This window comes from Mytilus californianus, unplaced genomic scaffold (assembly GCF_021869535.1).
Source record: "Mytilus californianus isolate M0D057914Y unplaced genomic scaffold, xbMytCali1.0.p SCAF_12, whole genome shotgun sequence".
In the NCBI taxonomy this organism is placed as follows: domain Eukaryota; kingdom Metazoa; phylum Mollusca; class Bivalvia; order Mytilida; family Mytilidae; genus Mytilus; species Mytilus californianus.
In genome coordinates, this window is record NW_026262604.1 from 48355239 (window position 1) to 48367482 (window position 12244).

General features: G+C 31.2%; 1 protein-coding gene across 5 annotated transcripts in view; it reads right to left on the reverse strand.

Moving 5' to 3' along the window:
- Window positions 1–7666, reverse strand: part of LOC127721933 (dynein axonemal heavy chain 6-like) — a 69022-nt gene extending 61356 nt beyond the window's left edge. For all 5 annotated transcript variants that reach the window (XM_052228755.1, XM_052228754.1, XM_052228753.1 and 2 more), the window contains exons 1-10: window positions 7562–7666; window positions 6418–6717; window positions 6004–6213; window positions 5410–5518; window positions 4599–4734; window positions 3750–3897; window positions 3235–3357; window positions 1932–2066; window positions 1056–1324; window positions 134–317 (exon numbers count right to left, since the gene is read on the reverse strand). In XM_052228755.1, coding sequence (XP_052084715.1) covers window positions 134–317; window positions 1056–1324; window positions 1932–2066; window positions 3235–3357; window positions 3750–3897; window positions 4599–4734; window positions 5410–5518; window positions 6004–6213; window positions 6418–6696 — 1593 coding nt within the window. In that variant the 5' untranslated portion in view covers window positions 6697–6717; window positions 7562–7666. The remainder of the gene's footprint in view (window positions 1–133; window positions 318–1055; window positions 1325–1931; window positions 2067–3234; window positions 3358–3749; window positions 3898–4598; window positions 4735–5409; window positions 5519–6003; window positions 6214–6417; window positions 6718–7561) is intronic.
- Between the last annotated feature and the right edge of the window lie 4578 nt (window positions 7667–12244).

Consider the following 12244-nt stretch of genomic DNA (forward strand, 5'->3'; position numbering starts at 1 on the left):
TGTCAAGAATGGAACAACTAATTCAATCATATGTGATTTTGTAAAAATTTGCTTCTGTAAAAAGTATGGCACTTGTTTTAATGATTCTGAGCTGCAAATCCACACTTAATTTATTATAAACCCTTCCCCATACCTCTTCAGGGTCCTTGTCTAACAACTCAGCATCCTGTTTTGCCTCCTCAGCAAAGGATTGTATGATCTCTAGTGTTGGTGTATTGTTGAGTTGGTCTTTAAGATGGTTTAATAGTGTTAAGACAGAGTGTACTGCCAAAACATGCATGGTATTGACTATCAGGTAATCAGCAAGTCGTATAAAGCTGTAGAAGAAAAAGACATTTTTGTGAAAGATCATATGAGTAGATATTTTTTCTCTCGAAATTTTGCTTTTTAGATAATTATCTTAGAAACGTCAAAAACTATACAAAATATTTCTAATCATGTTCACTGTATTCAAATTTTCATTCTGGATTTTCTCGCTGTGTTGAAGACCTAATGGAAGCCTTGGGCTGTTTTCTGCGTTATCTCTTTGACACATTCCCCCATTTCCAATCTCAGTTTTAAATATTTATAATTCAAATAAAATTTGGCACCCGTGAAAAAAACTTATTTATGTCAAAGTTTTCATTTATATATATATATATATGTATTGGTTATAGATATTTGCATACAATATTCAGCTTGGAATGACCAGGTTGTGCAAGTGAAATGACATTCTATGCATTGCTTTCTTAATAGTTAATTTTTTCACATTTCATATGCGATAAAAATTGTATTTTAATTCATAACCAATTTTAATATAATATTATTAAAACGTTTATACAAAAATATTACCTGCAATAGTTTCATGCATATACAAAGGAACGTGTTACTTAAAGTTCTATATATCTAAAATAATCATTAAATATATATATAAATTTAACAGAATATGCAAATAAACTTTCATGATTAGAAGCAAAGTTGAATCTGGATACTTTATAAGCAACTGAAAATTTTATAAGACTTATTGTCAATAAATTTTCTACCGAAATGAAAAAAGATCTTGAAATGAATTTTACCATGTTAAACGTTTGCAGTGAGCTCTTTTGTTGGCTTGCTCTGTGTATGTCATTTTATCTGGTGCCTCTCCATAGATATCCATATCATAAGAGCTAGGCATGAGGAAGCTGGACTCTCTCCCTGTCTCTCCCATCAGATCTGGACTATCTGCTCCTTGATCTATGTAATAATCATCTGGTGTAAAGCCTGCCTCTAGCAATGCTGTTCTACAGGCACTTCTCACGACCTCCTTCACTAACTCACGGAACTCCTGTAACCTTTCAGCAACCTGTAAAAATATAGAAAAGATTTAAAACCTTCCTACAGACTTGCAACATTAGGCTCTCTACAAGTTTGTTTTTTTAAGAAACAACACAGGCTACCATCATAATTTGGTATATCAATTTGATTGTAAACAGATTGTGTTAATAGCTTTCAATATGCTTAAGAAAAAAGAGAAACTTCCTAGTGTTTGATAGACCATAGAAAATCTGTTTATGACTATTTTATCTAGGAACATCAATCAAATTGACTTAAGACATATCCATCTCAGTCAAGAAGCTCGAGATGGGAAATTATCGCACAATTTTCAATCTCACACTACTCAAGTAATATGGGGTTTTCTCAGTCAAGTAGATGGTGATGATGATGGATGGCTGCTTAACGTCCAGCGGCAAATTAATATGCATATTCAGGAAGAGAACAAGTTAATGTAATATGAATATCAATACTGCTTTGTATAAGACTGACATGCTGGGCCAGATTTTTAATGCTAAATCACAAGGTAACAGTCCCCAGGAAGACATGTCACAGTCCAGTAGAAAGAGAATGAATGACATCATTGACGTTTCCAAGGACAACAGTGATTTACAGATTATTGAAGTATAAAAGTTTACCTCATGAAGTTGTGCAAACTGAGCTTCCCTGAATTCCTGTAGTGTGTAAGTACGATTCTTTTCTATTTTACATAGTCCCATCTCACTGATCCTGTGACACATTTCTCTTACATTCTGTAAAGCTGGTCTCAATGACTACAAAATACAACTTTTTTTAAATTTCTGATTGAAAAGATTTTCCTGATTTGGCAAAATATGGCCTTGAATTTCAACTTAATCACAAAATATCAAAAGGCAACAATTTGGTTCTGAAACGGATTTACTTCAAAAGCCTTAATGCTAGATCAAACAAATGTTGTCATAATAGCAAATTGCGTCAAAGTCAGCACATTTTAGAGATACATTGTATTGTCAAAAAATGATGATTTTTGCATTTTTCTGACTGAAAAGCTCTGGGAAAACCATGGTCGCAAGCTACGATCCAAAATGTTCTGTAACCAAAAGGTGCCAAAATTGATGTTGAATCCAAAGAAACAAAAATTTTCTTAATAAGGGATTGTGGCCACAATAAATTATGCTAAAAACTGTAACAAATTATGAAAAAAATGGTCCAAAACTGAAATTACAACACACATAATTAGGGGCTCACAACATTGTAATTTTAATAACGTTAGGTGCCAAAAAATTTTTTTTTGTATCAATAGTTATATCACAACTACTTATATGCAAAATTTGTAGTATTTTGGCCTGATTTAAAAAAACAGTAAATTCCAAAGCCCAATTTTAACCCGTTAATTGGCAACAACCAAAAAATGATATTTACCAAAAATCAGATGTATATAAGTATACAAATATCAAACAAGTGATACTTTACCAAATTTATTACCAAAAATCAGATGTATATAAGTATACAAATATCAAACAAGTGATACTTTACCAAATTTATTACCCAAAATCAGATGTATATAAGTATACAAATATCAAACAAGTGACACTTTACCAAATTTATTACCAAAAATCAGATGTATATAAGTATACAAATATCAAACAAGTGACACTTTACCAAATTTATTACCAAAAATCAGATGTATATAAGTATACAAATATCAAACAAGTGATACTTTACCAAATTTATTACCAAAAATCAGATGTATATAAGTATACAAATATCAAACAAGTGACACTTTACCAAATTTATTACCAAAAATCAGATGTATATAAGTATACAAATATCAAACAAGTGACACTTTACCAAATTTCTTAACCTCTCTTCTCATTCCTTAGAAGATCGTGGGACTTTACATTTCGAAAACATTAACGAATGCAGTGACATATGTCTATTTGGACAAGTAGAATAACTTACTGGATTAAGTATAAACAAGTTGTCATTGAGTGACTTTGTATGAGACTGTATTTTCTTTGTTCTGACATTCTTTCTCCAAACACTGAAAGCTTTCCACTTCCTAAATCTGGCAAAGGTTGGAATCTACAAGATAAATTAGTATTATTCAATCCTTTCATTTTATTTCAATGTTTGTTTCTGTTTTATTTTCCTTCATTTTTTTCCCTATTTTTATAATGTAAGACCCTTTTTAATTACTTTTTTTCAGTAAAAACTAAGGTTTCTTTTGATATTCTGTATCAAGCAAACGGAACATTTAAGTGAAAATTCTACATTCTGGCTATTTACAAGAGAAAAATGAAGTCAGTGGAGGAAAAACAAGGAATTTGAATGCTCTATTTTCATATTCACTAATTATATTTATGGAGAAAATTATTCATAAATTATGAATGCCTTTGGACATCCCAAACATTTCATTCTAAAATAGGCCCAAGTTGAATTCAAAGGACTTAAAACTGTCTATAATAATTTCATACCTCAATAAGTTTTTGAAAGTATTCATACTCCTGTTCCCATCTGTCTAAAGTGACAAATTCTGTTTCATCATCACTCCTCATTCTAGCCACACCCTTCCTACTGATCGTGCAGTAGTCTCCCTTGTTAATCTGTTCATGGTTAACAACTCTGAAATAACAACAAAAAGCATGAAAACCTTGTTTGCTTACAATTACTGTGGATTATTTCATTTTTCGTAGGTACCAATTTTGTGGAATCAGGAAAAATAATAGAACTTGTGAGAATAGTTCAGTCTTCACGGTCTTGTTTAGAAATAAAATGATGACAGTTTGGCAATGTCATAGTGTTTGCATGCTTAAAAATCACAAAAAGTTCAGAGCTTACATTATTAGTTCTTTTTATTTCAGTCTGTGAATTACAATCATTTGCACTTATTATCTTAATGTTTGACATGATAGGATCACTTTTTATAACAAATGAGGAAAATTTATGATAAAACCGAAATCAATAAGACCATTACCCATCAAAGACCACAGGCTAAGAAATTAAGAATCTAACACCATGAATTGTACACTACTGGAAAATATCAGGCACCTTTGAGTAAGATTACCAGCCTATGACGACTCTCCTCCGAGTCAGAGTTGATAAGAAATCTTTCTTGAGTGTGTCTGAGATTTAAAATATTGCACTCTTGTCTGTATTTGATTGTTCGTCTCAACTTTTTAACATTCAAAAAGATTAAACAAATATCGCATAAGGATTGTGTGTATGTGTCTTTAATTTCAGTTTAGTTGAGACAGGAATATATTAAATTTCACAGCCTTCATGCAATAGTTAACTATCATCAGGGTGAGAAAATTCACACTCACTTAAGATTGTAGTAGTGGTATTTAACAGAAGATTTGGGTACAGCAGGACTGAGATACAGGAACCCAACACTTCTGTCTGTTTTGATTAAGTTTGTTATTTCACTGGTATCTGTTAAACCTTCATGGGTTTCAGCAACTGCAAAAAAAAAGAGCAAAATACAAATATGGAATGTACCCTGCAAAGGAGATATACTGTATATATCTGGAAATTTTCATGTGTTTCTAATTTTCAAGATAAACATCTTATCGTGAAAGTGAACTAATGCAAAGATTTCACTGTTTTTAAATGCATTGTACAAGGCAATACAATGTGAAAAATAACACAGTGAAGATTTAATTGTTCAATTAAAGGTTCAAGCCGCAAACAAAACCTGACGTGAAAATGACCCAATATACTGTACTTTGTTTACAAAATTTAAAGATATTTTTGACAATTTTGTTTTGGAAGTGTAATGTACTACTGCAGTGGAATCAAATAGTCATTTTCAAGTAGCAGGAGTATTTAAAGTTAAATCATGTATAATAGTATCAAGGTTAATAAAAAAATTGCCTCTTAAAAAAATAAAACCCAGGTAAACATTGGCACATGGAATATGTATATAAAAGTCATTTCTTTCTTTTCAGATTCTAAATAAAACCACAAGCAGGCTTTTATCTGTTGCAAAGAAATATCATTATACTGAAAAAGCTATACTTAATTTATTCTATATTTCATAATCATGATAATAAAAACAAAGTGTAACACTGTAATGCAAAATAAAATTTTACTGTTCAATAAAATAATGAAAAATACCAGAAATATTAAGCTTACTTTTAGGCTTTGTGGAAGCAGGCAACTTAGGTCCAGCAGCGTGGACTCTTGATCTGGGTGAAGCAGGCTTTGGTTCCTTGGGAGGAGTTGGCACTCTAAACATCTCTTCCTATAAACCAACAAAAAAGAATTTTACTTTCTATTTTCAAGACCTTTTAGAATTTACCTTTTTGAATTTTCTCGAGAATGCATTTTTCTATGCAAGCTTTTTGAAACATAACTTTAAACACAAAGTTGTTTTTGTTGAAGTGTATCAAGCATACTTTTCATGCTTATTTGTTGGTGTATCAGATACATACTTGTTTATTTTGAAGTGTATCAGACACATACCTATTTTTGTTGGTGTATCAGACTCATGTCTGTTTTTTTAAAAGTGTATCACATACCTGTTTTTGTTGGTGTATCAGATCCATACCTGTTTTTGTTGAAGTGTATCAGACACATACCTGTTCTTGTTGGTGTATCAGACCCATTCCTGTTTTTGTTGAAGTGTATCAGACACACCTGCTTTTGTTTTTGTATCAGACACATACTTATTTTTGTTGAAGTATATCAGACACATACCTGTTTTGTTGAAGTGTATCAGACCCATACCTGTTTTTGTTGAAGTGTGTCAGGAAGTTCTGGCAGAGGAGACTCTGTCAGAGATCTATCTAATGGATCTACTGATCCATGTCTCTTTAGTTTCTTGGTCTCAGGTTCATCACTATCTTTGTTAAATTTCCCTGCAGCAGTTAGAGCATCTTTGTTTTTTCTTTGTATGTATTCTGGACTATTTTTCTCTTGGTAATTTCTCAGACTAGGCTGAAGTAAATAACAATTTAAATTAAATTTTAATCCTATATGTAAAATTTTCTGCATGAAGATCACATTATTTTACTTTCATTTAATTCTATATATTCTTTTCTTCGTGTTATATTTCATTCTTAGAAAGAATAATATAATATCAATTTTTATAATTCATCAATACTAATAATAAATCTCTATTAATAACTTGAATTTGCTTACCACTGGTTCAAGTCTTGGTTGTGCAGGAACATTCCCTTTTCTGATCTGTGTACTGGTAACTCTGTTGAATCTCAGAGCTCTGGTATTGATAGGAGCTTGGTGGGGAGCATAACTGTATAGTCTCTGTTTGAGAGCCTCTGGATCAATAGCTCTTAGTCCTGTAGGATTACTCTGTGTTACATTGCCATTTTCAAGACTGCCATTCATCATGGAATTTCCAAGGGCACCATTCATGCTACGATTTGTAGCAGTAATGGGGTGCCGTCCACCATAGGACATTTTGGCTTTTTCTTTATTACCCTGAAAATAATAATTAAAAATACATGTAACACAAAACAAAAGAGATTATATTTGTGTCACAGTTTCACAGATGGACAGATTGATTGCTTGTTGTTTGCTTAATGTCCAGTGACAAGTATGTTATGCATGTTTAAAACAAGGTCAAGTCAACAAAAACTTCATACGGATACGTTTCTGTGTACCAAAAAAAAAATGACAGTTGACTGTTGTCAGATGTGATGTCAAATGCTCAACAGTGAATTCATTTGAAACTGTAGCACTTGCACTATTGGCATCATACAACAATAACTTTTCTTTTGTGGAGTCAGACGTTTTCTATTATGATGTTAACATTTTACGGGAACCTTTGTGAAGTCCAGCAACACTAACAGAGTGATGGAGGATGAATAAGGTGTATTGAAGAGAACTATAAGTTATAACACTGATTAATCTTCAGTATTTTATTGGAAAGAGATACAGCAATGATTAGAAGCTTGCATAATTAAACAAATGGACAAATGTGTCCCTCACCAGCTGGTGTTGACAAGTGTCCCTCCTGCAGCAAGAGGGTTAAATTCACATTTGTTTAGTCTGTAATTTACCAAGCCCTTGAATGCATTCCTTGTATCAATTTAAAAAAAACAAGCCAACAAATTACATAATTGATCGTGATTTATGGTCACACTGGCATGATTCCAGATGGAATAGTTCCAGGCTCAACAACAAATCATGAAATGACAAATGTATTTTGGTGTCGGCCTTTTGGTGTCATAAATTTAATACAGTATATCTCAATGAACTACAAGTTGAATGTGTGACTTCTAATATTTTTTCAAATTGTCAGATATTTCATTAATTAACTTACTTCTTTCCTGATGTAAATAATCGTGAAATTAAAGCTAATTTATGAAAGTCTGTTATAAAATCAACTTCCAACGGTGACCTAAGCCGCCATGTTGCTTTTAAATTGCCAAGCAACCGCGTATTTTTACCCCTTGATTCTTTTATAATTAAATAATAATACCAAATTCAAATTAAATGTTATCAAAAGTTATTTTAATGAAATTCATTTCATTATTAAAAAAAAAATCTTCATTTATAGAAATCTCGCTTACAAGTGATTACGAGAATTATGTTGACATCGGGAAGGTGAAGGTCGTTGTCGGAGGTCTAAAAAACAGGAAGCACCGGTTAATAGACTTTTGTTGGTAACTCATTACAGTAAACAGATTTTGATTAAGTATGTATTCTATATAAGTAGCTCTCAATGGACGACTTGTACGTTTTTCATCACAGAAACACAGCTAATTCAAACTTTCAAGTGCAAGAAGTTTTGAGTACAACTACAAGTGTCAGTGACTCATTCAAAAATATTCTTGAATACTTTAGACATCATGTTAGATGTCAAAACAAACAATATTCATAAAAAAAAATAAAAATAAAAATTAAGGTACCAAGACCGACCCTTAATTTTGAAAGCCAACCCTAACTTTTTTCAAATGAATCAGAAAATTATATTTAGACTGGTATTGTTCTCAACAGCAATGTTCTTTTTGTTCAACCGCTATCTGAATCTAATTCCGTTTGCTCCCATTCATGTTCACCCCCTTTCACGTAAGCACCCTACACGTTCGCAACCTTTTTTGTTGTATTTTTGTTAGTCATGTTAGTGTATTGCTAAAAAAATATTATAAAGTGACATTCTAAAAACGTTAACAGGTTTCAGTGTTTTATTAATTATTTTGACGAAATAAATTATGGATTCAAAATTTAAAAAATAAATTGTCATGATGATCATTGGTTTTATAGAAGTTGATCTATCAAAAATAGGTTTTAGAATTCCACACATCCAACTGGTCCATAATTTTGTGTTTCTTTTGTTTTCCATCTTTCTTTGAAGTTACTTTTTTCAGTTTCATACAAGGAAACTGAGTAAAATTTTACAGTGTTCTCCCCAGGATTTTTGGATAGCACCAGGGTAACGCGTGTGGACTTCTTGGTAAAATATTTCATGCAATCAGTTGTGTCGCGTCGCACCACTTAGCTCTAGTTACTGTAGTTATTATGTCTCTTGTTTTGTTTTAACACTGTGGTACTGTGTTATGTAGACATTGATTCAGAAAATTATTGGTAAAATAGAAGTAAATAAAAAAAACAGCTTGTATACTTTAATATTTTTTTTAAATAAATAAATTATGATTCATAATAAAATATTCATCTGAATTTAAAGTAATTAAATCTTTTGTAAAATCCAAAATCAATAAAAATAAAATATCATTCAAACGAGAACAAAAATGTTCAATTTAAAAAACTTTCTAGTTTCTAGAAAAAAAGTTGTTGTATGTGAAAGGATTCCTGTCATAAGAAGATATAAAATTAACAAGAACAATTGCAAATATTGTTTTATTATTTGAACCAGTTTCTATCTTAGATTTTAATAAAAAGAAATTTTTCATAAATTTTAGAACATTTTGCCATAGATTTCATGTAAATATTAACCTTTCTTGTCTTTGGTGATAATCAAACATAGATACAGACTTAATACTGCCCTAAAATCTAAATCTTTATTTGTCATGAACCATTTAAAAAGAATTCTTAAATCTATAAATTTATCTTTGGTCTATATATCTATAAGTAACCATATTCAATGTAAACAACTAAGTCTCCCTATTTTCCCGCCTAAATGACAGGAAGTAGATATAAATAGATTTAACATGTGCTTATGGATAAAATTGGAAGATTACTTCTGTTATTCATTAATTATGGATATAGATATCCAGTTTGAAGGTACAGTCATGCATTTTATTTATAAAATATAATAGATTGCAATTAACTGTAAATAAACTTGAATATTCTACGTGAACTAACTGGGTCATGTGATATGTACAGACAGATACTACAGTTTAAAACCCGACTATCATGCAATAACGGTCATAATTAAAGATAATATTGGCCATGGTTTAATCAGAGACATATAATACTATAATATAAGAATTGGGAAATGTATAGTTGTCCATTATACGTAATGAGCCACCATTATGATGTACAAAAAATGTACCTATCGGGTCAAGACACTGTTTGTGTACAAAGTATTTGCCAACTTGTCACAGGTCAGTGCTTGGGTGGAGAGTGAAGCCATAAAATAGTTATCTGTGATCATAAAGTTATGTTAATTAAAACACAAAAGAATCATGATACAAGTGTTAATTACATCGATTAAATCCAATCAACAAGGTTAACCTCATAAGGTAAATCGATCACGTGGTGTAAACAATCTGTGTTGAACTGGTTTGAACTGGTCAAATTTCACCTGGAATTTTATAACGCACGGAAAAGATTTAACAAGTCGTTTAAAACTTTACCGATTTACGATTTTTTAACTGAAAATTTTAGCACCACGGAGAAAAATTATACATCGCGGTAAGAACGATACCACCACGGTAAAAAATTATACATCGCGGGCCCGTGGTCCTTTAAGGGCCTGGGGAGAACACTGTTTTATATTGTAAAACATACACAACCTGCCTAATGAGAAGTAAAGATGCACATCAGAAAAACATAGTACTCTTGGTATGGTTTAAATTATCATTTACAAGCATTTATGACCCAAGCTGAGCTTTTGGTGAATGCATAAAAGACTATATTTAGCATTCAAATGTAACTTATTAAAATACAATAAGCAATTAAAATAAAATAATGATTTCTTTGAAAACAAAATTAGTAATTTTTTTTATATTGAATTGTCATGAAATATTTACTTAAATAAATACTATATATATATTTCTCTAATTCTTCGTCAATTTATCCCTTTATGCACCCATTGTATAAAAAAAAATGTAATCAACGTGTGGTTCGTTTGATCTCAGTTCTTCATTGGTTAAAATACGATTATGACGTCGAATTTTCTTGCTTTCCTCTGAATTTCCTATTGTGACGGCATGAAAAAAGGCGACCATGCCTGATGACGTCACATAGAAAGAACACATCTTTTTGCAGATCATTCAAAAAGAAGGAATAAGTTTGCCTGCATATTGTTTGAAAATCATTAGAGAAACAGATTCCACCACCAAATCTCGTGTAATACGATATTTATCCACTCTCGACAGTTAAATTTTAAATATTTAAAACGCTCGGCGAGCCTCGCGTTTTAAATTTGAAAATTTAACTGTCTCAAGTGGATAAATATCGTATCACACTCGATGCAGTGGTAGAATCTATATTTATATATAACTGTCAATATATCATTCCCAGTATAAACCATAGAAATGAATTTTAAATAAAATGTACAGCATCAGAAATAACAGTAATCATACATAATTAACATTAACTAATTAATCATCAACAGGGCTCACACTACTTCAGTGACTTCTCTTTTTCAAATTGAGAGGGAGAAGTGGTGAGATTTGAAAGAGAAGTGCTTGTTTGCTCGCAGACATTAAGGGTCATATGTTTGTTATTTTTTTTATATTGTTCAATTTGTACCTGGGTGTACAATTAAAGCATGGAATTAATATTTAAAAGGAATAACAACCACTAATTAGCATGTATTAACAGCCTGCAGAGCTCTGTACTAAAGTCATATGATTTTATCCAATTATAGTCTCAGCGGCAAGACCCCTTTGGTTACTATCTGTGTTACCGCGGTTGTAAAATGGCATCTGGAATTTCTTATCAGTCACATGATTTTATCGAGTCCAGTAATTATAAAGCACCTGTGTGAAATCCGAGGTTTATTAATAAGAAGGTGGCGCTGTATCATATAAAACCTCTACCTTCAGAAAGAAGTCGTATGATGTAAAAAACTTGAAAAACGGACGAGAATTGTTCAACCTACAACAGTTTAGCATGGGAAATTGTATTTAATTTAGCATATTTTTGCTTTTTACCGTTTGTTTTAAACTGTTCTAAAAGTATTTTCCGGTTAAAAGCGGATCCCGAGTAAAACAGTTAAATACCGATGAATCGATCAGGTTTCACATGATGTTTTACAAAATAATGTAGACAAATCTAGACATAGATTTTTTTACTGTTGAAATGTGCAAAGTTTATCGAAAAGTATTCTAAATTTATGTATATGTCATAAATGTCATTAATTACATTATTGAAACTGGACAGCTAAAATAGGGATAATATGTCCGTAAACATATATTTTTTAAAAAGTGTTTATTGTGGAATACTTTAATATAACAAGCTACAGCAAAAATTAAAACAAACCGCCAAATGAGCTTGACGCTATCTGTCTTACAGCAAATTCATTTTTACACGAATTAGTTTATGTATCAAGAACTATAAATTAAAGGATAAAAACGTTTAGAATTGTGAATATTTTATTTGACTAATACACAAAAGACTTAGATTATTCGTATTTAATAAAACATTTTTGTAAAAGGGGGTCCAAACGTATTTTTTGTACAATCATCCTAACTTACGGAAATGGCTTTTTAACTGTCTGTAAATATTAAAATTGAAAATGACCCAGCCTTGTTCTCCAATTTCATATGTGATAGCTGTCGGTACTATTAAGATCGAACTAACCAGAAATAGGAAA